We start from the raw sequence: 27,752 nt of genomic DNA, 5'->3' as shown, positions 1-27,752 counted from the left end.
ACCTAATTGCAAAATAAAGGCAAAAAAAGTAGTTACCAGAACCAAAACATTCTAGGTTAAATGTGGTGGAGAAGAATTCCTTCCACGCAGGAATTTTATTGAAACTGAAAAGGTTTGTCTCTGAATTAGCTCAGCTAAAGGAGGTCATGATTTGTAATGCAAGGCTGTAAAATTGTTCTTATATTCCCGTTCAAATAGCACATCAGTTTGCATGAGCAAAAAGATAATAGTACAACTTAATGTTTTCATTTGTGTCTTTAAGGAAAAAATTGCTCCCCAAGACCAGATAAATTCGCATCTGACAAGGCCGCCCCCAGATTACAAAGACCAAAGAAGAAATGTGGGGAATCTGCAGCCAAGTGCCCAGTATTCTGGTAAGAACCCTTAAAAATTAGTGAAAGACGTCACTGTGAAAGGTACAAAACTGTTCACGTTTCAATGTGGTGTTCCTCCCCCGTCCCATACCTGACTGTAGTGTCTTTCTGGGAGCCTTTCTCTGGCCCCCGTTGTCTTCCGGATTACGACCACTCTTGACCCTTGCTCTGTTCTTGCTTACTCTTCCCTGCGTTCACACATTCACTGCTCTCTATTCTGTTTCCTTCAGTCCGGAGAGCAGAATACTTCTGAACACTAGGTTTATCCGTCTGCCAGTAACTTGTGTTGTCCCAGGAAACGTAAGGCCTCGAAATACTACTTGCTCTTTCACAGTCACAAACGTAACTTGCACAAAGCCTCATCTTCTGTTTCCACACCTGACCCCATCTCTCCCCTTGCTTACCTTCAAAGACAGATAGTCCTGCCTCCAAGGAATAGTTGAAAAGCCCAGTGTGTCCTTATACAGCCTTCTCAAACACTAACAGTGGATTCCATTGCAATCACAGCGTGAAACCTTTAAGAGCTTCGTAAAAGTACGTTCTCACCCACAATCGCTCATATGCCACTCTCTGAACTTCAGAAGAAGAATCTCTCCCCAAACCTGGTTGATACTTCTCCTGCCTTCTTTTCAGCATCTGTTCAATCTCTTCTGTTCAAAGCTCTATGCACTTCTTCATGTTAGTTAAACTACTCTCTTATGTTTCCTACCTTCTCTCTGCTTTATGTGTTCCTCTATCTGTACAGGAAGTCATGAAGAAAATTTTCTAAAAGACAAACTGTAAACACTCCTATTTATTAATATTTTGCCCTGTTACATATATTTCAAATATGTTGCTCTGGTTTATTTAAACATCTTTAAATGAACCAGATTGTCTGTCTCTATAACATTAGGAATGTGACATATGTATATTCCCCTCTCTAAGATTACTTTGCTCCAGAGCAAAAACAGGATTCACCATTTGCTGTCCTCAGAGAGACTGAAAGACAAGATGTGCATTATTTGGAACATGGCCTTTGCCCGCGCCTTGGAGAAGCTGGGATCCCCTTGAAATATACAAATTCAAGTTGGTGTTTAGGATTTCTCTTCCCATTCTTAGGGTTATCCCAAGGACAGTAGTCTAGGGCTGATTCGATAACTCCACACTATCAGGAATCTAGGCTGCTTTCTATCTCCTTTAGCACGTGCGTGGCTTCCATCCTAAGGCTGCTTGTAGCCAACACACCACCAACCTTCACATCCATATTTCAGGTAGGAAGAAAAACAGAGGAAAAAGTAAAATATCCTCACAAGTAAGTCATATTCCCCTTGTAAAGCAGTTTTCTCAGATTCCTGTCTACTAACTTCCACCTTTGGCCAGAATATATTCATTTGGACACTCTGTCAGCAAGGAAGTTTGAGTAATGTGGTTTATCAACAGAATACATTCTACAAAGTCAACGCTCTCTTTCTAAGAAAGACAGGGAGGTGGGAAAGTGGATCGGTACCTAACAGTTCCTTCTGTCACATGTGGGCATTTTTCTCAGGGCACCTGCATTTTCCTTAGCAACAAACTTTCTGCTCCCCAAATAAGAGTCACTGTTGTAGAGCGCTTTACTTAGCAGCAAAACACAACACAAACTGCTATTATTCTGTATTTTAATCAAATTTCCCAGATGTTAATACTGGAAAGGAAGCACAAAAGGAACCTGGACCAGTTTCTGTCACGTGTTAAGAACTCCTGAATGTTAGCCGTTATTATTATCTTGTGATCTTTGGGGAAGGTCTTTCTACTGTGCTTGTTTACAAACACTGCTGCTCTCCTACATCTTCCTAGGGCATACTGTGGCTCTGTTGTTGCTGCTGTTTTAATCAGGGCATCTGCAGGGGACGACTGTTGAAACCTCTGAGTGTTTTCCATAGTATTTGCAGAGCGCGAACTCCCTTGTTACAAAATCTTGAGGTTAAAGACAGTGTTGCTTCAGCTCATTAGCATTGTGTGTACTCTCCGTTATTATCCTAGTGTCTTCTGTCTGGCTGTAATCTATCTTCATCCAACACTTCCTGCCCACTCCACAATGCAGGGCCTTGTATCAAGATTAGCGATACAAAGAGATTGTGAGAGACCGTTCCTGTTGGGACTTATTTGGAAAAAGTAACACTGCCAGTACCTTTGTTCACTTGGCCTTCAGTCTTTTAAGCTGTGTATCGAACTGTTATAGGGGGCAAGTGTAATTCTCAACCTGCTAGATGTCAGATGCACAGAGTTTGTATGTCCCAAAACTGAAGAATGAATTCTAAGGAACATTGGAAGTGAAGAGGAGGAAATATTTATTCAGACAGAGAGAGCTCCTGGGAGACAAGAGAGGACCCAAAGAATGGGTTGCTGCAGACTCCACTTCACAGAGGAAGCTTCATAGAGCAATATCACACAGTGGGTATAACACGGGGCAGAACTGTGATCAACCGGTAAGACTACAAGTTCAGCCGCTTAAGACATACTCATCCCATGGGGAAGCAGGCCACATAGTCCGTGATCATGGAAAGGACAAGGAGCTTTTTAGGAAGAGGTGAGTCAGGAGATCTTGGCCACCCGCTGGGGTGACAGATGTTAATTTATTGCTGGTCTCTTGGGGAGGCATGTAGGCCTGGTCCTCTTGTCTTTGTCTCGAGGCCGGGCCTCCAACAAATGTGCCTCTGGCCACAGTTGCAATGTATTTGCATCCTCTGTATTGACTCCCCTGAGGGCCTAGCCCTGTCATTTTTACCTGGTTTAGCCATCTGTACTAATACTAGGTATCCTCAGACTGCAGGGGACTCCTGAATTTGCAGTTTCAGACATACACTTCTCATCGCTGAATTTTAATATCGTATGTGTGTGTAACTCAGTGTTTCTCAGTGTTTCTGATTCTGTGGGCCTGCCTGCCTTTCTTCGAGGAGAGTATTTCATAAGAATATCTTTCTCCCAGTTTTGCTTGACTTCAGTCTCTCAACATAAAACAGCGAATGACTACCGACTGTGCACCGTCTGCTCGACTTAGGGAATGTGACAGTGAAGGAAACGGGCAGAAACGCCTCACCTATCAGGCACTGTTTTCTCTTCCACTTTTGCCTTTCAAGATGCTTTTCCATGATGACACTAAACCCCCAAACCAGGAATATTTCAGTGTGTTGCTGATCACTGTGTGTTGCGGGCATTCTCCTGTTCAGCAACATATGTGTCAGGCGTTGTCCCACATCCAAGCAGTGATTGACAGGCCCTGATTTAACTGGCAGGCACTTCAGGGTCCACGGATTGCCTGAGTGCTAGGTGGTTGATAAAGAGAAAATTGATACTAGAGGGATGAGCCTGGAATAAAAGAGAAGCTTAACAGAGGAGCGTGAGCACTGACCCAAAGCTGGGAGAACTCAGCAAAATAAAAAGTCACCACGTGAGAGGGAAATGGTGTGAGCGAAGGTGGCGTGTAGTGTTCTCAGCAATGCTGCAGTAGTGATGGTATGTTCTGAAGCAGAAAGCTCCCCGTGCAGAAATGATAACCAGAGCATGGGTCACACCGAAGTCCAGAGCCTTACGGAGATGAGACTTTACCCACGGGACACTGGGGGGCCACTGTGGTGACTTCTCCGATGGGGAGGATGTAGTTGAAGAGTGGGCTGCGATTTTCAAGGCCAGAGGGTAGGAGTATCAGTCTAGTGGCCACATACTGGATTCATTCACTCTCTGTTATTCGGGGCCCAGAGTGAACAGCAGCATGATTCTGTAATAGCCGGATTTCACGACAGCTGCTAATCAAAATCGTATTCTTTTGACTGAGAGTGCGGTAAGTCAAACTGAAAGATTCACTGTCATCTCTCCTCAATGACTCCGGAGAGGAGTGAAGTGAACCCTACACAGGACCACCTTGTTGTCGTCTTCGCTTTTCTTTAATGAGTAAACTGTTAAGCAGGAAGTAGCTTGGTGCCCTCCCCTGCACCCACAAGCTATCTTAGTGCTTTTACATAACGTGTTTCATGATCATTTCTCTTAAATTATTCTTGCGCCTGACAGCGTATGAGCTGACAAGTTTGGGCAACTTGCTGAAAAGAAGAGACGGTCTGTGTTCTGAACGAGTGTCATTCTCCTTTCTTTTCTAGGTGGCTCCTCTACCATGAGTTTACACTCGAACCAGGCTTTGACGAACCCAGTTTCAACGCACACCATTTTAACTCCGAATACCAGCCTGATGTCCGCTTCCCACGGGACAAGGGTGCCGTCGTTATCCACAGCAGTCCAGAACGTAGCGATGTACGGGAATCTGCCGTGTAGTCAGCCTGGCACATACAGCATGCCTTCAGGAAGGAATCAACTGACCCAGCAGAGGAACCCAAATCAGCTGACAACAAACCAAAACAACCCCTTGATGCCACGGCCATCTACCTTAGGGCCAAGTAACGGTAGCAATGTGGCCGCTTTTGGAACTGGATCTGTTGGTAATTCACAACAATTGAGACCAAATTTAACCCACAGTATGGCGAGCATGCCAGCCCAGAGAACATCGAATGTAGTGATCACATCCAACACAACAGCAGTGAACTGGGCCTCTCAGGAAGCAGCAACCAAACAGCAGGAAGCTCTGAAGTCCACAGGGGTTCACTTCCCCACAGGCAGCCCTGCGGCCTACACCCCAAACCAGTCACTACAACAGGCAGTGAGTAGCCAGCAGTTTACCCAGAGGGCAGTGGCTCCTCCGAGCCAGTTAACACCAGCCGTGCAAATGAGACCCATGAACCAAATGAACCAAACCCTTAATGGGCAGACCATGGGTCCACTCAGGGGTTTGAATCTCAGACCCAGTCAACTAAGCACACAAATTGTGTCTACTTTGAACCAGCCAGGAACTGGGTTGAATCCGACAAGGACAGGCATAAGCCAGCCGCCATCCCTGACACCCAACAGTTTTCCTTCATCCAACCAAAGTGCCAGGGCTTTCCAGGGCAGTGAGCATGGCAGTGACTTAGCTTTTGACTTCCTCAGCCAACAGGCTGACACCATGGGTCCCGCCCTGAACAGCGATGCCGACTTCATTGATTCTTTACTGAAAACAGAGCCCGGCAATGACGACTGGATGAAAGACATAAACCTGGACGAAATCTTGGGAAACAATTCCTAAAGGAGAAACGGGAGACGGTTCATGGACTCTGCGCTCTGAAAGGCAGTATTCGGCAAGGACGCAGCGAAGGCCGAACCGCTGACTTCCGGGGGGACTACAGGAGGAGGCTGTGGCTTAAAGGCGGAAAGCAGAAAGTAACTGCAGTGGTGACTGTTTTGGTTCCAGTTCTTGTTTAAAAATCTCAAACCCTAAAGTAAAACATTTGGGTCACTTTTCCCCGTGTAAGCCCCAGGACACATTATCCAAACAGAACTGTGATGTCAGTGTGTAATTAATTGTGTAACATAGGCTTCCCACACTTTCTCTGAAAGAAAATAGAACTTGTAGCTTATTTAACCCAGTGTTATAAGGTAATACTAGTTCTAAGCAACAACAAAAAGTTCTTTAATTTGCTTTAATAGATATGTGTGGTTTAATTTTTCCACTATCTTTTCATTTAATTTTCCTAAAGCTTACAAGATAGATCAAAATATTATAGGTTTGTTTGAAGTAACTAAGCAGTGTCGTATGTAAGCCAGAGTGGGTTGTAGTGGGTTATAGATTTCCCCTCTGGACCCAGTATTTATTTTTGCAGTTTTTCCACACATTTTACGCCTTCGTGGGATGCTGTGTCTGGTGAGGAAGTAAGAATGCAGAGCTGTGCAACTCGATTTTTGCTTCCGCAACCAATTTCCAAATCCATTCCCAAGCAAGTTTTCAGTATAACCTAGACCTGGCCTAATTATGCTGAAATATTGATGTACACTTGTCTGCATCAGATTTTGTTTTTTTAAAAAAAACCCTGGACATTGCTGTCACGGAGATTTATTTGGCCGCAAATAACCTGAGCTATTACTTCTTTTGACTGATGGACACAGGTCTGTTCCCAAGTGGAGGGAAATTGAGCTTTGCCTCTCTACTTATTTTGATGACCAGAGACTGCTTTGTAAGGATAGAAAATCTGGAGACCAAAACTCCAATTAAAAGTATTATATTTGGATTGGAGATAAGAAACAGGAGTGGCAGATATGAGTGCGTGCAAATCTATTCTATAGAGGTTAGAAGGAAGCATAATTGAGAGAGAAAGTCTGCCCTTCTTCGGATCATTATTTGGATGTGGGTGAACTGCGAAATAGAATGTGGCCCATCAGCAGCGGCATATTCATTCTTTTGTCCCTAAGGGGATGAGTCCTTGTCACACCACGGGGTGTTCGTAGCCAGGCTCTCTCTCTCAGGGCTGTGTTCCACATCGTATAAGGGGTTTTAGGTCATTTCTCCTCAGCACTTACAGATGAGCTAGTGAGTGGGGAAACCATGCAGACGTAGGATGGCTGCAAAAGTCACTAACATTTTACTGCTTTGTGGGGAGCAAATGTTGTCTTCAGCGTTTTAATCAGGCATACACATATTCCAATATCAAACGTCATTTAACCAAAGTCATTTTAATAAATCTTTAACAAGTCTTTAAATATCTGTTCAATAAGAAAACACACGCTGAAGGCTTTGCAAAGCCCTCTCCCAAGCTGTAAAGCGTGCCGAGGCAGGCTCCTTCCTCTGCACGGCACCAACGTCACTGGCCCAGAGTCTTTTCTGTGCTGATGTGTAAATATAAATAAATCACTCGTTTTGTAAACTTTTGTAAAGAATATTTTGGTAGAAATACTTAAAGCATATTCTTTGGGCTATATTTATACATATGTGAAATAAATATACTATCAAAAGGTTATATTTTATACAAAAAGTAAATTGTTACCTTTTGTATGCTAATATGCAAAGTTTTGTATAATATGATGGTTTATTTTTAGCTCCACACTTAAATCATAGGTGGTCTAGTTGGAACTTTTGAAAACTATAAGAGGCTTGTTACAAATTTATATTCTGAAACCTCAGTAAGAAAGCATTCCAGGTTTCATACCTTTCCTTTTTGTTCTGCTCCCAAATTCTTTATTAAGCCAATAGGTCATGTGTCTTATTTGATTATTCTGCCGTGCACATTGTATTAACCCTCGTTGCATGTGGTCTACTGTGTGTTTTCCCATTTTATAAAACAGTGTTTCTTCATGCAAAAAAGAGGAAAAATAATGTACATATAAACAATTTATTTTATGGCTCCTCCATGTTACTGTATATATCTGCCAGTACTTCCCAGCTACACTCCTGTAATTCAGCTTATTTTTACCCTAACATAAATAGTATGTTTTGTAGTAGCTATCAGATTTATGAGATAAAGCAATCAGAATGTTTGGATTTTCTTCTATCTTAATGTGAATTTCATAATTGTCTATTTATTCAGCTATTCATTAAAATACAGGATTCTTTGGAAAAAATGGTGTAATCCATAGTTTCTGTTTGTTGGCAGCCTATTACCAAAGGTGATGTAATTTTCCTGAAAGCTGAGATAATGACAGTTTGATAGACACACTGAGCCTGAGCCTTAGGATTTACACTTTAAGAGCTATTGGAAGATGATCTCCCATTTATAGAAATACCAGACGATTTAATTTTGGCATTGTTTATCATCCCGACATGTTACACAGGAGCTAAAAGTAATTTTTCTTTCTTTTTTTTATTCAAAGGCTAGCAGGCAGTTTAAGCAAATAATTCATTCTGGGCTTGTGTTAAGCCCGATGAAGAGAAATAACTCTGCTTTAAGTAAATGCACTATTACCTGCATTACTGTAATTGTACCCGTAAGTGTAAAGATTTCAACTCGTGAAACAATATTTTGTATTGTATGTAATTCCATGTGTAAACAATAGTTTTAAAATTCAGCAGCTGTTTTCTTGTATGAAATCGTACTTACCATCACGAGCAATCCGTTAGTATGTCGCAGGAAGTCCCGAGAACCATGAATAGTAATGAGTACTGAAAGGCAAGTTTTGCTGTAAGAAGCTTGTATTACTAGCAAAATGCTGACCTTTTGCTTGCCATGTTTTTCAGATCACTTAGAAAGTTGATACTAAAATTTTATTCATGTTGTATCTACCAAATACTGGGGAGACACTGCTGAGTTCTCAGGTGCTGTGGATATTCGCCCGGCCTGTGTGTGGCGCATAGTCAGACCGGGCTGAGTGAGCACAGGGCTCAGCAAACATCCCTACTAAGCACACATCCCTACTAAGCACGCTTACACGGCCCTCCCTAAAAATCAAGGGGGGTGAGAGAAAGGTGGGCTTTTGTCAGAAGTACGAGGAACCATTCCAAATTCCCCTTTCCCACTGTCTAAATATGCTGCTATGGTTCGATCATGCTTTCCCCTCTGCAAAAAAAGTGTATGAAATCATCCTTTTTTACCACTATTAACAGACCTAGTAAAATTGATATTTTGCATTATCCTTTCCCCACAGAACCTACATGGTAAGACAGTAATCAACATCAATAAAAATAAATAATACACAAACAAAAAGTGATACATAGTTCCTAACTATCTACGGACTCGGTACGTAGCCATGAAGAGAGTTCAGAGGAAATGGAAGGGTAACAGTGCCCTAAAAGACGGACGGCTCAGGCTCTGCTCAGCGCGTGGTTGCCAGAAACAGCTGAGATTTTTCATCCATTTCTCACAATTCCCATTTTGTATTTCTGCAAACATGTTTCGTTATGAAAGAAGACGGTTTGGGGCTAGACTATCCCACATTCCTTTCCAAGTGCAGAGCTATGTGGTTGATTTCTTTCAAAACTAAGTAAAAAATTTTCTGAAAAGATTGGATAGCATCCTTTTTAAGATACAGAAATCATTTATCATTCAAAATTTAGAAAATTTCCAGTTGTCAGTCAGCTTTTTTAAATCAAGCGTCCACACCCTATGCAATTAAGTCGTAAGTAGTGTTTTAGCATAAGCTTGCCAGGGCCAAACTGTAGACAAACAGGCAGTGTAGACGTAGGTGCCTGCTGACGCAGATCAAGCCCTGGAGACCCGCAAGTGGGAGGGAGAGGTAAGTGCTCATTTTCTGGTGAGAATAGAATTCCATAAAGAAAATACCTGCCTGTTAGAGAGGAGAAAACTATGACATTAAGTTATAAGCTTCACTGGATATTTATTAATGAAATTGCGTGAGTTGTTGTCAGCCACGCCACCTCTTTTAAATATGCGTCCTAAGTTCCTACAAGGAATGAAGTACAGGTAGTGCCCTAGGGTCAGTTTCTTTGGCAGCAGTTAGTACAACTAAAAACCCGTTCTATGAGAATTAAGCAAATATATTTACCTTAGATTTAGTGACACAGATTAATGAATTTCATATTAGCAGATTTGTAGATGCATGTAACATACTTAGATAATTAAATTTTAAAACCAAATGCTGTAAACTGGGCGTGGTGGTGCACGCCTGTAATCCTAGCACTCGGGAGGCTGAGGCAGGAGGATCATTGCGAGTTCGAGGGCAGCAGGGGCTACAAAGTGAGCTCAAGTCCAGCCTGAACTGCATAGCGAGACCCTGTCTCCAAAAGACAAACAAAAAAACCACAAAAAACAAATGCTGTAGCCCCAAACCTGGGTGCAGTCATGTGAACAGAGAACTGCTGTTTGTTTGCATAAATAACATTTAAAGTTCATTTTTCCAAGTTAAGTACTCTTCGGCTCCAGATGTGTGAATATACTGATACCTTTTAAATAATTGTTAATATTCTTTCAGGAAAAAAGAAGGGAGGGAGACAAAAAGAATATCCGACAGTATAAATATACAGAATCTTCTTAGAGGATTATTTCAATAAAAAGAATGGGGAAAAAAAGAAGGAAAGGACATAAACATATCTCAAGTGAACTTGGAGGAAGGAATTCACCGGATCTCTCAGCCGAAGCTTCCAGGAGAGTGCCCTGCATTTAGACATAGCTGAACCCGGGAACTCATCAAACCTTGGTTCTCGTGTCCTCTCATCTGTGCTTCCCTCCACCCTGGCTCCATCCTCAAAGGTAGCTTCTAGCTACTCAAAAGTAGCTTCTAGCAGCTACTTTGTCGCCATGAGAGACTTGCTTCTCTCATGGTGACAAAGTAGCTGCTAGAAGCTCCACACTTACATCCACTCCTCCAGGTCCAGCTCGAGCAACCAGGAATGCTTCCCTTGCAAAAGGTCAAACGCGGCCTCTCACCGACTGATTAGTGCGTGGGCCCTCCCTGAGCAGTGGTATCAGTCAGGCTCAGGGCTACTCCTTAGGCAGAAATAGTGTTACTACTAAGCAAGCCGCGTGAACTGAGTGTGGGGATGAGCTGATTCACAAAGGTGAATCAAGTTGTAGCTGTCATAAGAAATCAAGAGATGTGAAACAAAATCGCAAACGTCGACTATAGCCTCTGGCTGCCCTAGTTCCATGTGTACTATTTTTCCCACATCTGCAACTTAGAATTATACTAAGGGTCCAGGCACACCTACATCCTCCCAAGAGAGATGCAGTCAAATCTCATCTGCACGCTGCACCCACTTCCAAGTCCAACACACCTCAGTGAGGTACTCTTTTCTTCCAGGCTAATGTGGACGGACGACCTATTCCCCAAAGATGTGTAAACGCACCCGGTGCTATCCCCAAAACAGACAGTTGTGAAGAAAGAACAAGCTAGCAATAACAACGAGTTCTGTTTGGAAGAGAATCCAACATGCATATGTCACGTCCTCCTAAGGAGAAAACACCTCACCTTTCATGAGGACGCAGAGAAAGGGCATCTGAATGCCTCTGAGCGTTCAAGTCAATGGCTGGAGAAAGGCATTTAAAATTCTCTTCTTTCCTCAGGCTGCATGCAGTAATATTTTCCAGTGGGGATAACTGTCCCTTCCCTCCATGGGTCCACATACTAAACAGCAAGGGGAGCCAGGGAACTCTCTCCAATCTCAGCCACGTGTCCTGCTAGACTTCCCCTCTCTGACTTAGCATGCAACAATTTCAGTGTAAAACTGAGAATCCAAATTTTTAAGCGTATCAATTTATTTTTCATCAAAGAAATTTAAAATTTTTTCAAGTGTTCCAAGGGCCAGAGAGACTTTAATGTAAGGAATTGGTTACACGGGTGAGACAAGTTGAGAAGAAAACAGGAAATGGTGAGGGCCGTCCAGACATGACCAAAGCCAGAAGGCCTTACCACACCTTGGGTGAAAGGACAGAAGACAAGGGGCCAGGCTCGTGAAGCAGACGCTGCCGCCCTGATGGGCCCATCTGGTCGAGACCAGACCCGGTGAAGAGTTCCAGCTGCTAATGGGTAGGTGACTAATGACAGGAGAAGAAGGAACCCAATCACCTACCACCACCACCACCGCCTTGTCGTCTTCTGCTCTGCAGTCGGACTTAAGTTTGCTGAACTCAGCTGGAATAAAGCCAAGAGGTGTGCATTAAAAGAGCAGAAAAGAAGGCAAGGAATAAACCTGCCAATAAGTAGGTCTGGTTTGGCGTAACAAGTCCGCAGATCAATGGACTCTCAGCTGTCTTCAACTGCAGACCTACAGCAGCAGACAGCTTTCCTGGCAAGCCTGATTCTCCTCTCCAGCTTTCAGATTCCTTAACCTGTATTTTTCTGTTTATTAAAGAATGATGTCAAGTATTAAAACTGTTCAGCTGCAAGAATATGAAATACCAACTACAATAGTTTAAATGTGGAAGTTTTAAAAGTATTTCATTGACCCTACGAAACACGTTTGTCATAGGTTCTTATCAGTAAAATTAAGTCACAATTTACAATCAATGTGGTGAGAAAACATTACAGTATTGTTTAATGATTAGTATTTTTCCATCTGTAATGGAAAGGAGGATAATGCCATCTCTCATAATTGATAGCATCTTGTCTTTGATGAAACGCAGTATTTGTCTCAAGCAAGATGGGGATCTATACGGCAGTCCTGACCTATGACAGTGCTTCAGTTATACCATCAGATACGGAGGCTGTGCTCACCTTTCATGAGGATGCAGAGAAGTCTCATTCTTCACTGTTGTCACCTTGTAGAGACATGGTCAACCCAATGTCATGTCTCTGTTATGAGCTATAAAAATGGGAAGACAACAGTAAAGGCAAAAACTGTTGTCAATAGCAAGGCTTCTCCTTTTCACTTGGGAAAGGTCATCAGTCCAGAGACTTACATAAATTTGCCTTGTTATTCGTGACTGTCTTATACCCTGTCGCATCTTCAGGAGAAGCTGGGTGTTAAGCGTTTAGAGTTATCGCTTCTATAGTAGTGGAGGGCAGGGAAGCAGGTGGCTGGAAATGACAATAAGAAAAGTACAAATGCATGGGGATGATAAACATAAATTCAAGATACTGATTATCTGTGAAAGACTACACAAAAATATTATTGGAAAAGCCAACATGGGGACATGCATTATAACTACATTATAGTATTTTCTTAGGTGGATAAGGACCATATATGGTTGGATTAACAAACGATATCTTACACCTGACACCAAAAACAAAAATTAAAAAATAGATAAATTAAACCATGAAAATCACAAACTTTTGTGTTTCAAAGCCACTGTGAATAAAAAAATGATAATCATTGAATGGGAGACAATATTTACAAACCATATGTCAGATAAGGGACTCGTATTTAAAAATATACAAATAAGTCTTACAACTTAATGGCAAAAGGACAACTCAATTTAAAATAGGCTTAATATTTGAATAAGCCTTTCCCCAAGAATATAAATACATATACATACATGTATATGTTCAGTAATAAATGAGACATTCAGTATCACTAATGAAACCACAAAATTATGCAATACTTCACATCTTCTAGTATAGTTATAATAAACAGACAATAGCAAGTGTGCACTAAATATGCAGATATTAGAACCCTCATGCTCTGCTTCTGGGAATGTAAAATAATAGGGACACTTGAAAAAGGGTATAGAAGTTTTTCAAAAGTTACACACAGAGTGACCCCAAAACCCTATGAGACTTTCATTCTTTTGAAGTGTGGAATATTTGTGAAAACATTAAAATTGTAGGTCATAGAATACTTCCATAAATTTCAGATGACCAATACTTTACTGATCATATTCTCCATCCACAATTCTTTTGTAACTGTACTAGACACACAAATCCCAGTGCACAAATCCAGCTATTACAAAGTGTAACTTGAAAAACATGTCATTTACAATAACATTAAACAAGTCATAATCTTGAATTTTATGGGAACATACATACATATGAATATGTGAATATATACTTGTGTGTGTGTCTAGTCCAGCACCCTAATCCAGTAATTTTCTTCTAAAGTATATGCACAATAGAAATGAAAACATATTTTCATTCAAAAACATGTAGTATGTCCAGGCATGGTGGCACACACCTATTAATCTCAGCACTCTGGAGGCTGAGGCAAGAGTTCAAGACCAGCCTGAGCTACATATTGAGTTCAAGGTCAGCCTGAACTGTATAGTAAGACTCTGCCTCAAAAAAAATTATTTTAAAAAATGTAGTGCATAAAAGTTCATAGCAGCATTATTCTTAGTATCAAAAAGTAGAAACAAACAACATGCATCACCAAATTAATAGATAAAATAGGGAAATATCATTTGCCAACAAATGCTGTAACATGGAAGGTACATTCTATCACATGGAAGAGCTTTAGAAACATTACAGTCAGTGAAACCATGCAGTCACAAAACATCAAATGTTATATGATTGTATTTGTAAAGTGTCTAGAATGGAGAAATCCGTAGACACAAAGTAAATTAGTAATTGCCTAGGGCTGGGGGATGAAGGGGAGAAAGATTGCTAACGGAACCAATGGTATTTTGAGGTGGCAGTGAAGAAAATGTTCTAAACTTGTACAATGGTAGTGACTGCACAGCTCTGAAAGTATTAAAAATCACTTAATTATATAATTTTTTATTTTTTACTTTAAAGAGAAAAGAATCAAAACAAAATAATGAAAACAAAGCAGCACAAAAACAATAAAATAATACAGAATTTCAAAACAAGATGCAGGAAATTAACAATGGTGGTTGTATTACCTGTTGTTATCTTCAAACTAGTTGCTCAGATAACCAAATATAGGCATATGAGAATGATCAATTAATTAACTGTTCCTCTCAATAAACCAATAGAAATTAGAAGTACAATTATCTTATCTATCTTGTGTGTGTGTGTATTTTCCCCCTTCCTTCTATTTTTTTCTCCTTTCCCTCATCCCAGTTGTTCTTTCCTTTTGAGAAGTTTCTTTCCCTTTCACAATATCTGTTGTACCTTTCAGATTTTATTTACTCTTTCAGATTCTTACACTAGGGAGACAATACCATGTTTATACATACAGTTCTGCTTTATTTCACTTATGCATATGGTCTCTAATTGCATCTACTTACCTATAAAAGCCTTGAGTTTATCTTTCTTTGTAGGTAAGTAATACTCCATGCATAAAAATACCACAACTTTTTTATCCATTCCTCAGTTGATGAGCATTTGGGTTGCTTCCAAGGTTTAGCTATTACAAATTGTGCTGCCATAAACATGGGTGCACACATATTGCTGTGATGATTTTTTTAATTCTTCTGGGGAGATACCCAGAAGCAGAATAGCTGGATTGAATAAAACCTCTAATCCTAGTTTTTTTGAGGGATCTCCACACTGATTTTCACAGTGGTTGTACCAGTCTATACTTGCAACAAGAGTGGAGAAGTGTTTCTTTTGCTTTTTTAAACATTTATTTTGTTGTTGTTGTTGTTGTTTTCGTACTGGGAATCGAACACAGGATCTTGTACTTACCAGGCAGGCTCTCCACTGAGCTATATCACCAGCCTTGGTTGATTTCTTGATAATAGCTATTCTTACTGGGGTGATATGGAATCTTTGTGTTGTTTTAATTTGCATTCCTCAAATAACTAATGATGTTGACAATTTTTTCATATATTTACTTGCCATTTATATTTCTTCATCCAAGAAGTGTGTATTCATCTCAGATGCCCATTTTTGGATTGAGTCTTTGAATTTTGGGGGCCTGATTTTTAAAATTCTGTATATATTCTAGATAGAAGTCCTTTGTCTGAGGGACAATTGGCTAAAATTTTTTCCCAGTTTGTTGGTTTTCTTTTTACTCTGTTGGTGATTTCTTTTGATGGGCAAAAAATTTTCAATAAAATGAGATACTAGTTGTTGAATCTTTGAAGTATTTCCTGTGCAGTTTGGTTTTTGTTCATGAACTCTTTGCCTACCCCTATGTCTTCTAGAGTAGATTTAGTGTTCTTGTTTTAATGTTTAGATTTTTGATCCATTTTGACTTTAGTTTATGATAAGATAACGTGGATCTAATTTTAGTCTTCAGCATGTACAGAGTCAGTTTTTCCAGCACCATTTATTAAAGAGGTTATCTTTCTTCCAGTGAACATGTTTGGCCCCTTTGTCAAAGATAAAATGACTGAGTGTGTTTGTACTTGTGTCTGCATCTTCTAATCTGTTCCACTGATCATCAGGTCTGTCTTTTTGCTAGTAACATGCACATTTTATCACAGTAGCTTTGTAGTATAATTTCAAGTCAGGGATTATGATTCCTTCTGCCTTGCTTTAGTTGCTCAGGATTGTTTTTGCTGTTCTACATCTCTTCTGGTTTCAGATGAATTTTAGGGATGTTTCCTCTATATCTGTGATGTATACTAATGGTATTTTGCTCAGGACTGCATTGAATCTGTATAATAATTTTGGGAGTATGGCCATTCTCACTATGTTCATTCCTCCTATTCATGAGCAATGAATATCTTTCCATTTTCTGAAATCCTCTTCAATCTCTTTTTTCAGAGTATTGGAATTTTCACTATATAGATCTTTTATTTTGTATGTTAGATTGATTCCCAAGTATTTTTTGTTTTTTGGATGCTATTGTGAAATGTGGGGTTGCCCTAATTTCTCTCTCATAGTGTTTGTTGTTTGTGTACAGGAATGCTATTGATTTTTGAGTGTTGACTTTGTATCCAGGTACACTGCTAAATTTAGTTATTAAATCTAGAAGTCTTTTGGTGGATTTTTCAGGTCTTGTATGTAGAGAATCATGTCATCTGCTAATAATGATAATTTCCTTCTTCCTTTCCAATCCTTATTCCTTTTATTTCTCACTGTTGTCTAATTGCTTAGGGTAATGTTTCCAGAACTATATTGAATAGGAGTGGTGACGGTGGACATCCTTGTCGTAGTCCTGATTTTAAAGTGAAACCTTTCAGTTTTTGTCCATTTAGTATGATGTTGGCTGTTGGTTTATCATAGATGGCTTTTATTAGATTGAGGTAATGACCATCTATTCTGATTTTTGGTAGGGTTTTTACCATAAATGAGTGTTGGATGTTGTCAAAAGTTGTTTTGCATCTATTGAGATGATCATGTGATTTTTTTTTGTCTTTGGCTCCATTGATATTGTGTATTACATTTACTGATTTGAATATATAGAAACATCCCTGCATTTCTGATATGAATCCCACTTGACCATGGTGTATACTCTTCCTGATGATTTGCTGCATTCTGTTTGCTAGTACCTTGCTGAGGATTTTTGTGTCTATTTCAATTCCTTTGCATTTACTTAAGCATGTTCTATGTGCTAGTATATAGTCTATTTTAGAGAACATCCTGTGTGCAGCTGAGATGAATGTGTATTCTGATGTTGTTCGGTAGAACACTCTACAAATGTCTACTAAGTCCATTTGTTCGCAAGTTTGGTTTAATTCTGTTCTTTGCTGATTTTTTTGTCTAGTTGATCTAGCTCTTTGTGAGAATGGGATGTTAAAGTCCCCCATTACAATTGTCTAATTGCTTATTTGATTTTTCATGTCTGTTAAAATTTGTCTTATATAGTTAGGTTCTTCTACATTTGATGCATATATATTTATGATTATTATCTCTTCCTCTTGCAGTTTTCCCTTGACAAGTATGTAGTGACCTTCTTTATCTCTTTTGATCATCCTTGGTTTGAAATTCACATTGTCTGCAAACAGAATAGCTACCTTTGCTTTTTCCTGGGTTCTTGTTGCATGGAGTATTGTTTTCCCTCCTTTGATTTTCAGTCTATGAATTTCCTTTTGAGTTAAATGTGTTTCTTGTATATAGCATATTGTTGGCTTTTGTTTCTTGATCCACTCTGCATGTCTGCTTCTTTTGATTGGTGAATTGAAGCCATTTACATTAATGGTTACTACTGATATGTATTGCCTTATCTTTGTCATGTGCATTTCCCACTGTTGGTTCCCTACTTTTGCCCTCTGTTTAATTGCCTGCCCTACTTGGTGGATCTTTTCTATTGTTGTTCATGGAATTGTGGTCATTTTTCTCTTTCTAGAATATCTTTCAGTACTCTTTGTAGGGTTGGTTTGGCAGTCATGAATTTCTTTAGTTTTTCTTTGTTGTGGACATATCTTATTTCTCTTTTAATTTTGAAGGATAGTTTTGCAGGGTACTTTAATCTGGATTGGAATTTTTTTTTTTTTCAGGACCTGAAATACCTCACTCCAAGCTCTTCTTGACTTGATGGTTTCTGTTGAGAAATGTGCTGTGATTTTGATGGGTTTTCCTTCATAGGTGATGTGTTTCTTTTCTCTAACAGCTTTTAATATTGTGTTCTTTTGCTGAATTTCTGGGAACTTCATCATTATGTTTCTGAGTCTACATTTATTTTGGTTATGGCTAATTGGAGTTCTATGTGCCTCACTTACTGTATGTCACGTTCTTTTCCCATGCCTGGGAAATTTTCTGCTATTACTTATGCAAATAGTCTTTTTATGTCATTCATGTTGACTCCTGCTCTTTCATTGACACCTATCAGTCTTATATTGCTTTTCTTTGCTTCATCTTGCAGTGGTTGAATTGTTATTTCCTGGTTCCTTGCTATTTTTAAGAGATATTTCCTTTCAGGATCACTAGCTGCAGTGCTGTCTTCAAGGTCTGAAAGTCTTTCTTCAGTTTCCTTCAAATGATTTTGCCAGCTGTCAATGGAATTTTTAAATTCCTGGATATATCTTTGAATCTGTTTCATACATTCTAATTCTTTACTGTTTATTTAAAGTTTCTATCATTTTTCTGTGCTCCTCTATTTTTTATCTATGTCTTCTTTTGATATGCTGAGCAATTCTTTCATTATTGTTGTCATTTATTTTTTTACCTGAGAGATTATTTCTGCTTTGCTTTTTTCTATAGCCTGATGTAGCTGTTCTGTACAGTTGCTATCATTTCAGAAATTTCAGGTGTGTAACTTCCAAGTTCTTCTATGTTGATGTCTCCTGGACTAGTTCTGGATGGAGTAGATATCTGAGATTGCATTTTGCTCCTTTGTTTTGTCATTTTTGACCTCTTTAGATTTCCCCGGACTCAGGTGCACTCCCATGATGCAGTGGGAAGCAGACTGAGAGATTTCACCCCTCCTGGGAACCTTCCCAGCCAACTTTCCAAAGTTCCCTAGGTTTTCCAGGACTCAGGGTCACTTCTGTGATGACAGAGGGAGGCAGAGTGTGGAGTCTCACCTTAACTGTATAATTTAAAGGGATAAGTTTTATAAACTTTGATAGATACCTCAGCAGAGCTATTTTCTAAAAAATAAAGTATTTAAAAATAAATTACTGGATTACCACCTAAATAACATAGATGTCAAATCCAGAAATGAAGTAGAATCAAGAATCCCTAGATTTTAATAAATGTCAATGATGGTTTATGCCCTGACAGCTTCAGTTGAACTCCAGAAAACTTGAACATGAATTTTTGTCAACTGTACATGGTATGAAACAGAATATATAGACTAGGGTATGCTTAAAATGAGAATTATAATAAAAAGATCCCCTACAGAAAGCTGGCACTGTTATCCCTAGAAAAAAGAGAGATAGAGACAGAGTCAGAGATAGAAACAGAGACAGAGACAGATAGAGACAGAGGAAGGAGGGAAGGAAACTGGAAATTCATAGGATTTCAATAACAGAGGAAAGATGAAAATTAAATAAACATTACAGCATCACAAAGGGAAAAAGTTCCAATTCCATTTGTACGAATTTGAGCTTACATTCCTAAAATTTATGTATCAAAAAAACCTGAGCACAAAATTTTGTTTGGAGTGTCCCTTGTGGGATTACACAAGAAAAGTGCAAAACTAATGGGAGGCTTCAAAAATTTCTATTCAGTTTCAAACAAAACCAGCATTAAATCCATTGTCAAAAATCACAAAATATATGCAAATGGAACAGCATATAAGTGAGCACCAGCATAGCCAAGACACCAAATTTTCAGAAATTGAAAATTGTTTAATATATATAAACAAAGGGGACCAAGGAGGTAGCTCAGTGGCATAAGCACCTGCCTAGCAAGCACAAGGTCCTGAGTTTGATTCCCGGTACCAAAAAAAATATACATGTATATATATTTTTATATATATAGATATATATATAGGATCTTGAAAATATCAAACATTAATTAAATATTCACCTAAGGAATGGAGAATGAACATTCATTTTTTAAAGCATGAGATTTTTATTCTTTTCAAATATTGAATATTTCTGGAAGTTGATAACATTATAGAGCATAAAATATTTAAGTAAATTTCCAATGATCAACATTTTAGTGATCACATTCTCCACCCACAATCCATCTGTAGGAAAGGAATTAACAAAGATAACTAAGAAACCTAATTCATTTGAAATCATAATTTTAAAAAATCTCATCTAAACAATTCATGTCACAGTGTAATCATTATGTACTGAAACAAGTACTAAGAAAATAAATAAAATTGTAAAAAAGAAGAAAAATATTGTACTATTGAGTTTTATATTTTAACTTTGTGCACTGTAAGTCTTCTTAATTTCCCTCAGTTCTGTATTTTTTGTAGATTACATAGGATTTTCTACAATCATGTTATCTGCACACAGTTATAGTTATCTTATTTTCACCTTTATGCCTTATTTTTTTTCTTTTTCTCTGTATTGTATTCACTAGAACATTCAGTGTGATGGTAAAAAAAAATGCTGAAAGTGTATCTAATATGAGAAACCCAAAGAGTAAATAGATTGAAGAACAAAATAAAAGGTAGTAGGAAACAGGGAGACAGACCTTTCATAAATGGGAAGGTGACCAAGACAGAGAGGGAAAAAGACATAAAAAGGATGAAGATGTCTTATGTACATGTACCAAATCTGCATGATGAAGGTAATCACTACATACAACCATGTACTAATAAAAAAGAATATAATTAATTTCAATGAAAAAACTAATAAAATACAAGAAATACTTATAATTAAACTATAAAAGAATACGTACACAGCTTAAGAAGCTATTATAAAGAAATGTATCCCCTTAATTGCTTTCATTAAAAATGAAAGCTCGGGGGCTGGGATTTAGCTCAGCGGCAAAAGCGCCTGCCTGGCAAGCGCAAGGTCGTGAGTTCGGTTCCTCGTACCGGAGAAAAACCAAAAAAAGAAAAAAAAAATGAAAGCTCAAGGGCTGGGGATATGGCTCAGTGGTAGAGCAGTGCTTCCCTAGCACGTACAAGGCCTTAGGCTCAATCTCCATCAGCACAAATGAAAGGTGTGTGTGGCGGGGGTGTGGTGCTCAGGATCAGTGAAAAACATCTACCTTGAAGAATTAAGAGCAAAACTGCCCAGGCCCTTCCTCCATGCTGTTACTGTCTTGGAGTCAGTTGCCTACACACGAAAACTTCTAGAGAAACGTAAGTGAAGATAAACCCCTCATCTAAGGTGCAGTTGTCAAGCATTTCCCAGTAATGAGGAAAGGACTAAGGTAGATTTTGACGTGAAGAGAAAAGCTGTTGTTGTGACTACCTGACCACGAGGTCAGAAGCCACGGAAACTAGTGCACGGGAGTTTGGAAAGACTTGACAATCCCAGCTAGAGAAGCCCTAGAATGCTGTATGCTGAGCTTCATGGGAGACACTGGTCAGAACGCAGATGAACAGAATGCCAATAAAAATACAGACAGTAAAGACCAACCTCGGGAGATTTCAGCTGAAAGCAAGGACTTCATTAGTGCAGTAGTATTTCAGTTTACAAACTTAATTCTTTTACGATTTTGGAAAAGATGGCTGCCTTTGCATTTGTTTGTGTGGGGAAGATGGCCATGGTCATGTTTGTCGCCCAATGAAGAGTTTGTGAACAGAAGCAAAATTTTGCCGAATACTTTTGCTTGTGAATTGAATTCTTTGCAAACAGAAGTGCTCATGAGCTGAGGTATTATTGTACTTGGGTTCAAGGCCATGTCTGTCATCTTCTAGCAGAAAATTTGCCTACATTTTACTCATGTCCTGAGACTTTGTGGGAGGCTGAGATTAGGGGATTAGTGAATTTGGTGAAGGAAATTTCAAGGTAGTCCAACATTCAAGCCATAGCATAGGACAGCTTGCTACTTTTATCAAGATCCATTATGAAAATCAAAAGCAAAATCTAATTTTGAAAATTTTCAAGTTTGGTCCAAAAGAAGAGCAGAATTTTTTAGTTTTGCTCTCTAAAAATTCAGAGTGAAGGAGAGGTGGTTACTAAGAAGATTCACATTAAAAAGAAGATAAGCACTTTAATCAGAAAAAATACTTTGAGAGCATCTTAGGAATCAGTAAGACCTCACACTTTACCTTTCACTAGATCAAGTATGCAAAGTAAAATACTTTGCTTTGAGAAGAGAGCCCCAGGACAACCTGCTGTTAAGAGCCTTGGGCCAGGGATATAGCTTAGCTGCACAAGCACCTGCCTGGTAAGAGCAAGGTCCTGAGTTTGATTCCCTGGTACCAAAAAAAAAAAAAAGAAGAGCCTCATAGAGAATTGCTTCCAGGATTCAGTTCACAGTGTTCAGGCATCCAGGCACTCAGAGGCCTCTGCTGCCACAATGTAAGGGAGGCCTGCTCCTGCTCAAGCTGGTGTCAGCCCTTGGCATCATCCACATAGCCCTGGTTCTATGGGCAAGCAGAATCTAAGAGGTGTGGGGTCGTGGAAGCTTCCACGCAGATTTTAGAAGAAGGACTGGGAAGCCAGGCAGTGTGCCCCACGAAGGCAGTGCACAAAGCTGTGAGAATAAGGCTGAAAGTGCAGGGGAGAAGCCAGGAATACTATATGTCTGAGTATGCTGCATACAATGAGAAAAGCCACCTCAAGAGAAAGGCCATGTGCTCTGCAACAAGCAGTGTTTGGAGAGTGGCTGCCCAAGCCCTTAGGAGCTCACATCTCACCACAGCCTGCCCGGTGAACTGCTTGCTGCTTCTAGCAAGATCCACCGTGAGGATCAGGAGCAAAAGCCAAGTTGAATAATTTGAATATTTTTGCTGGTGGCCCACAAGCAAGTGCCTGTAGAATTGGGGCCTATAAAATTTTGCCTCTTAACAGTTTGTTTCCTGAAAAAATTAACATGAATGAAAGGTCAAGTACTGTGAATCAGGACAATAGAAATGACAGCTTGAGGGCATTCTGGGAAACAGGAAGACCCCATCCTTCACTCTACAAAAGTGAAAGGCCTTACTTTGAGAAAAATTCCCCCAGGCACTCTGCTCTTTCTAGGATGAAGAGAAAAATGTTTCCCAGAGGTCAGTGATACAAGCACTCAGAGGCCTCTGCAGCCGTGATCCAGCTGCTGCTCAAGCTGCAGCAAGTCTTGGTATCGTGCTCATGGCTCTGGTTTTACAGTTTTGAAGTTGGGAAGGTTTCCATCCAAATTTCAAGAGGACCTGCCAGGCCAGGTGTGTGCCCCTGACAGGGCAGTCCGTGAAGCTGTGAGAGTGAAGTGGACAGTGAGTGGAGACCCCAGAAAATTGGAGAAGCCAGGAACATGGGATGTCTGTGCAGGAAGGCCACAAGCTTACATCTTTGCCCTTGGTGCTGAGCATGGAACCACACGATGTAATGTTTATCCTGCTGAGTTGCAGCCTTCCTTTGGTTACCTTACTCTCTATCTCCCTATTCCTCCATTTTTAAAATGGGAATGTTTACCCTGCACCATTGTTTAACTTTCTTTTTTGTTTTTATAGGGGTTAAAGCTAAGAGTTTGTCTTGAGTCTCAGAGGAGACTTTTGACTGGGACTTTTCAGCCATACTGGTGCTGTTAAGACTTAGGTGAGTATCACAGATGGACTAAGGGCATTTTGCACAAAGAGATGCATGTGAAACTTTTGGGGACCAGGGGAAGAATGCTACGGTTTACACCAACAGTGTCCCCAGGAGTCTCTTGTGTTTAGAAGTGGAGATTTTGAAAGGTGATTCAATTATGGGAACATTAGAGCAGACTTGCTTTCAGCAGGTGAGGCTGGTTAGAGGTGGGTCCCCGGCAGCATGACCCGAAAGGGTGTGTATCCCTCCCTGGTTCTTCCTTCTCTCTCTGCTACTTGGCCTCCATGCCCCGGGCAGCTTTTCCTTACCCAGGGCCTTTTTCTGCACCATCTCTGTGTTTAAGGCTGCTGAGCATGGACTGAAACTTCTGAACTGCAAACCAAAGTAAACCCTTCTGCTTTAAGCTACAGGTGTTGGGTATTTTGTCCCAGTGATGAGAAAGTGACTAGAACACCAGATTAGCATCAACTCTGATGATGCTAGAACTGCCACCCACCACCTGTCTCCCACCCTTGAACAGCCCAGCTATTCCTAGGCCATTGCTCACAAATGGGGTTCTAGAACTGTCACAGCATGAGGCAGAGACCTGCACCTTAATTGGAAATACTCATTTGTCAACCTGCATTGCTACCAGCTACCTCATAGGACTTGGTACGCTCTTACGAATATGCAGGTTTTGTCACTGTGAGACTCAGGTGCAGCCTGTGTTAGCATCAGCCCAGGTGGTGAAGGGACTGTCTTCACCAACACAACCCCAACTTCAAACAGCATAGCACGGTGCAAGACCCCATTCACTGTGGATAGGAGAAGTAGTAAACACAAGACTTTGCCCTGGAGCTTAGTGGTAGGCTGGTGAAACTCAGCACTGTGAAGATCCTGTAGAACCCCAGCCCCAGGCCTCTTTGTGGATGGATGGATCCTCAGGAAGAGTTCCAATGCTGAGGGAAGACACACAACCCCAGTCTATTAGACTTTTATTCCACCTAGTATCACCTGTGGCTGGTTGCAATGGTTTCAAGATATGCCTCTACTTATCAACAGCCCACTGTAGACTGGGCTTTGGTCCTAACACAGTACTGTCCTGGTCTTTATAGGCTGTAGCTGGTCAACCCGTGCTAGCTGCCTGGAGACAGGCAGAGTCCTGCAGTACCTGACTAGAGGCCAGTAACTATGGATAAGGCATCTTGATCTACCTCAACACCACGAAGGGGATAGTGGGGACAAATTACTCTCCTGGCTCTTTCTGAACACACTGTTAATGTATTGTGCAAAAAGCTGGGCTTTGGCTACCCTCTAGGACTAAATCTGTGGCAACACAGCAACTGCACACCTTCACCTAATCTAGGCCTGAGCACCACCTAGTGATAGAACAGGGGAAGTGACTACAGGTTCAAAGAAAGCAAGCTGTCTGCTGGAAAGGCAGGTACAAAGTGAGATTAGGAAAATGGGAATTAATATCTCATCCTTCAATGCCCAGAAGACACGGCCTCACCAAATATTCAAAATGAGGTGCCAGAAATTGACCAGATACTATAAGGATGGAAGAATTCTTAGAGAATTTAAAACACCTGATTTAATGAAACTCAGTAACATTGAAGATAACACAGAAAAATGTTTTGATACTCTAACAGAAAAGCTGAACAATGGAATCAATTTTTAAATAATTAATCACTCTTCAACTAAAAAATACACTCAGCAAAAATAAAAAGGTAACAGCAGGATACACCAAACAGAAGCAAGAATCTGAGAGTTTAAAGATAGGCTATTTAATAATACATAGAGGAGAAAAATTGAAGCAAAATGAATATAATTTAATAGAAACTTCTGGGACAATATTAAAAGAGTAGAAATATTGGGGTTATTGAGGTTTAAGAAGTATTTGAATATGCCTAAGAGTATAAAGCTTATTCAAAGAAATAATAACAGAAAACTTCCCAAACCTAATGAAGGATACAAATATCCAGATAAAGATAAAAGTTCACCGTCAGATATAACTCAAGCACTTGTATTCCATGACATCTTATAATCAAGCTCTCAAAAGTGAAAAAAAGATTCTCAAGTTTTCCAAAAGGAAAAGAAACAAATAGCGCATCAGAATCCTTATTTCCTAGCAGAAAACATCTCAGCAGAAAGCTTACAGGTCAGAAAAGAGTAACATGAGATTTTTATACTCTTATTAGAAAAACTTTGTCAACCAGGAATACTGTCCTTAGCCAAACCTCCTTTACAAATAAAGGAGAGAGAAAGATAAACCCAGATAAACAAAAATTGAGAACATAACCCTCCAACAAACCCGTTCCATCAGAAATACTACAGGAAGTCCTTCAAATGGAGAGACAGTAATGAGTAGAAAGAAAACATGGGAGAATACAAAATTCAAAGGTCAGAGTAACTATACAAACAAATTCAAAGGGCTGCAATATTGTAGATATAACGTATAAACCACAGCTTTCTCAAAGAGGAAAATAAAACACTTAAAAACAATAACCACATGAATGTATGAAGAGATAGACAATATAGAAAGTTGTTAAACGGAATATTACAGTTCAAAATGTGGGGGGAAATGTAGCACAAGTATAGTTTTGTAGAAATCAAAACAACTTAGTATCATCATGAAAGCAGACACAGACAAGTGTAGCAGAATGCAGAGTGCAGGGGTAAATCCACACATTTATGACCATTTGACTTTGGTTCTGGCTAAAAGCACAAGCTGGAGAAAGACAGAAAAATTCAGTATCCACATGCAAAGAAATGAAACTGGACTCCACCTCTCACCAGCTACAAAAGTCAACTGTATATGGTTTAAGGGCTTAAATATTAAGCCTGGAGACTATGAAACCACTAGAAGAAGGTACATGGGAAATGCTTGAGGACAGTGGCATGGGCAGTAATATTTGGACAAGATCCCCTTGCACAGAAAACAAAAGTGAAAACAGACAAGGGAAACCACATTGTATGGGAATGCTCTGCATGCCGAAGGGAACAGCCAACAGCATAAAGACACTCACAGGAGGAGAGGAAACATTTGCAGACTGTACGTCTGACAAAGGTTTGTGTCCACACTATGTAAAGAACTCCAAAATCTCAATAACAAATAAACAAATGACCCAATGAAATGCAGACAATAGGTCTAAATGGACCTTCCTTTGCAAAGGAAGACACAAAAATGATCAACAAGTACATCACAAATGTCCAACATCACCAGTTATCAAGGAGATGCAGATCAAAACCACAATGAGAAAGCACCTTTGCCAGCAAGAATGACTATTACCAAAAGGACTAAAAATAACAAGTGCTAGAGAACATGTGGACAGAGCGGGTGATGTAGCTCAGAGGCACAGCGCCTGCCTGGCAAGCACAAGGTCCGCAGTTCAATTCCCGCTACCAAAAAGAAATTTGTTTGGAAACCCATTTCCGCTCCCTCCCTGTTCGTTGCCAGGTGGGATCAGAATTCATCAGACTGCACTGTGCTCTGGTTGACCCTCACCTGCCTTCCTCGATGAGATGGCTCTGCTGCCCCTGCTCTAGGACAGCGGACAGAATCCAGACGTCAATCAATTGGAAATCAGTCCCTGATTTTTTTATTTTCTGCATTAATCTTTTTCACTGTGCAAATTATGTTAACTGTACTTCTTTTTAAAAAATGTGCATTTATCTCCCTGTTACCTCCTTGTAAGATTTACTTTTGTATGCCTTTTTTAAAAATTAGGCTTATAATTACAGACAAAAAAAAAAGTAAAAACAAAAACAGTACATGCCTAAAAAAGGACAAAAAAGGTTTTGTAACATTTAGAAAACCTGAATAGCCTTTACTTTTTAAATATGCTCCAATTTTATGTAAATTGGTTTTTGCCAATGTGTTTGTTTACATTCTGAACGACTTAATGGATTCTCAGTCTGTGCATCTGTCTCATGTATAGAATGAGCTTGAGATGTAAGCTGTCATCTGATTAGCGGTTCTTCTGATGGCAACAAGGACAAGTCAGGTGGAATCACAATCCCTGACCTGAAATTATACTACAAAGCTTCTGTCATAAAGTCAACCTGGTACTGGCTAAAAAGCAGGCCTGAGGATCAATGGAACAGACTGGAAGAAACAGACACAGCCACAAACACACTCAGCCACTTAACCTTTGACAAAGGGGCCAATCAAACTCACTGGAAGAAAGACAGCCTCTTTAATAAATGGTGCTGGTAACAGTGGCTTGCCACCTGCCAAAGACTGAAAATAGACCCAAGTCTATCACCATACACCAAACTAAAGTCAAAATGGATCACAGATCTCAATATTAAACCA

The 27,752-nt window shown here is 39.9% G+C and overlaps 1 protein-coding gene and 1 long non-coding RNA gene across 3 annotated transcripts in view; one reads left to right on the top strand and one right to left on the bottom strand.

The window, feature by feature from the left end:
* Positions 1 to 7,816, top strand: part of Maml2 (mastermind-like transcriptional coactivator 2) — a 188,975-nt gene extending 181,159 nt beyond the window's left edge. The window contains exons 4-5 of the mRNA XM_013511001.1: positions 263 to 374; positions 4,487 to 7,816. Of these exons, the coding sequence (XP_013366455.1) occupies positions 263 to 374; positions 4,487 to 5,502 (1,128 nt within the window). The 3' untranslated portion in view covers positions 5,503 to 7,816. The remainder of the gene's footprint in view (positions 1 to 262; positions 375 to 4,486) is intronic.
* A 3,574-nt stretch (positions 7,817 to 11,390) lies between these two features.
* The window catches only part of LOC102030507, a 71,395-nt gene continuing 55,033 nt past the window's right edge, over positions 11,391 to 27,752 (bottom strand). For both annotated transcript variants that reach the window (XR_259958.2, XR_259959.2), the window contains exons 2-4: positions 12,539 to 12,656; positions 12,354 to 12,441; positions 11,391 to 11,771 (exon numbers count right to left, since the gene is read on the bottom strand). This is a non-coding gene — a long non-coding RNA (uncharacterized LOC102030507). The remainder of the gene's footprint in view (positions 11,772 to 12,353; positions 12,442 to 12,538; positions 12,657 to 27,752) is intronic.

Source organism: Chinchilla lanigera, unplaced genomic scaffold (assembly GCF_000276665.1).
Source record: "Chinchilla lanigera isolate Chin_1 unplaced genomic scaffold, ChiLan1.0 scaffold00011, whole genome shotgun sequence".
Taxonomy (NCBI): Eukaryota; Metazoa; Chordata; class Mammalia; order Rodentia; family Chinchillidae; genus Chinchilla; species Chinchilla lanigera.
This window is presented reverse-complemented; position numbering and strand designations above follow the sequence as displayed.